This window comes from Haplochromis burtoni, unplaced genomic scaffold (genome assembly GCF_018398535.1).
Source record: "Haplochromis burtoni strain Fernald_Lab_line unplaced genomic scaffold, NCSU_Asbu1 Contig_921, whole genome shotgun sequence".
Taxonomy (NCBI): Eukaryota; Metazoa; Chordata; class Actinopteri; order Cichliformes; family Cichlidae; genus Haplochromis; species Haplochromis burtoni.
In genome coordinates, this window is record NW_024583282.1 from 79638 (window position 1) to 81182 (window position 1545).

Here is a 1545-nt window from a genome sequence, read left to right on the forward strand (position 1 = left end):
ATATTACTTCTCTTTAAACGCATTAACATCGACCATCCTGTTGGTCTCAAGCATTTTTGTTCCTTCTGCTTCAAATTATGCAGCAAGAAGCTCCGCTTTGATTTAAAAAGAGGAAGTTAAGAGAAGAAAAAGCTTCTGATGAGTCTGCCACCTTTACACAGCAGTCGTGACTTTATCGTGCTTTGTCATTTTAGACGAGGCCGTTCATGTTTCCAGTCATGCCATCACTCTGCCTTTGTTTACATCATGGAGTGAGTGACTGGTTTTGTTTATTCAGGTATGATAAATCATGTGTTTGTACTGACGTGCACTCCACGTAGAGCAGGCTGATCTTGCAGTGGCACCGCTGGCGGATCATCTGGCTGCAGGGGGGGCAGGCGCCTGGGTGACAGGGGCGGGGGCAGGAGTGAGGGCAGCCGGATGGGCGGGGCTTAGAGCAGCCCTCCTCACACACCTCGCACTGCAGAGAGATGAGATCAGGTGAAGCAACCAGTAGGATGACTGTGAGTAACAAACACCAGAACACTTCAGTTTCTCACAGGTCGCGGAGTTCCACAGGGCTCTGTTACCGGTCCTCTACCTTTTAATTACTAAAATATATACATGCTTGCAAAAGCACAAGGTGCCTCATATTTAACAGCTGTACTCTATAAATTACCTGTTTAAATTTTAATTGTGCTTACAGATTGTATTATTAAGGCCTGGCTTCTGTAACTGACAGGTGGATGATGACATCACCTATTTGGAGTCCCCGGACGTGACCTCGGCGCATTGGAGCATTTTTAATGCAATTATCTGACCAATAACATGGCTGCTGTGTTTAACTTTACCAACAGGTGGTTCAAGACGTCTGAGCTCCAGTTTTGGTGAAATTTGAGGATTTATTTGAATATTAGAGCACCAGTTACCAGGTTCCTGTGCGATGGCAGAATCCAATGGGTAGTGTCATAGTGGCTGTTAGTGGAGACTCAAAATTAAACACAATATTTCCAGGATGTTTGTGATCATACTGGATGATGTTTTGTTGGTGACTGATTTTCATCCTCTTCCAATAAGATACTGTTACTGATGAAGTCTAAGTGTGAATGTATTGAATGTATTGCTGCAAGGTGCCGCCAGCAGCAGCACTACATCCTGTAGTCCAGGTCGTGTTTTCAGTAAAGTACAACATGAGTGTTTAACACTTTAACAACAGAGTAACTAAATCTTGTAATAAATTACATTTCAGTCCTGTTGACCTTCATCGGGGACTTGATTGCAATTCCTTGAATGTGTTAGTGGTAACCCAGACAGTGGGACTTACATTTCACTGTAAACATCACCACCGTCAGGCTGCAGCTCCAAGCAGCTCATACCAGACTCAGTGATTTTAACTGTAATGTAAAGGCCTGTTAACTGCACTCCTTCACCTGCTACACCCGTCGCACAGTCAGGTGATCATAAACGTGTAGTTTGTCACATAAAACAAAACTATAATACATTTCCTGTTGGGAGGTCGTACTCTTGGGTTGCTGTGTATAACCAGCTGCTTACGGCCCTGCTTTT

At 44.0% G+C, this 1545-nt stretch overlaps 1 protein-coding gene across 1 annotated transcript in view; it reads right to left on the bottom strand.

Moving 5' to 3' along the window:
• The window catches only part of nfxl1 (nuclear transcription factor, X-box binding-like 1), a gene marked incomplete in the record, with an annotated part of 26259 nt that overhangs the window by 6731 nt on the left and 17983 nt on the right, over positions 1–1545 (bottom strand). Inside the window, 1 exon segment of the mRNA XM_042216095.1 lies at positions 306–460. Within this exon segment, the coding sequence (XP_042072029.1) occupies positions 306–460 (155 nt within the window).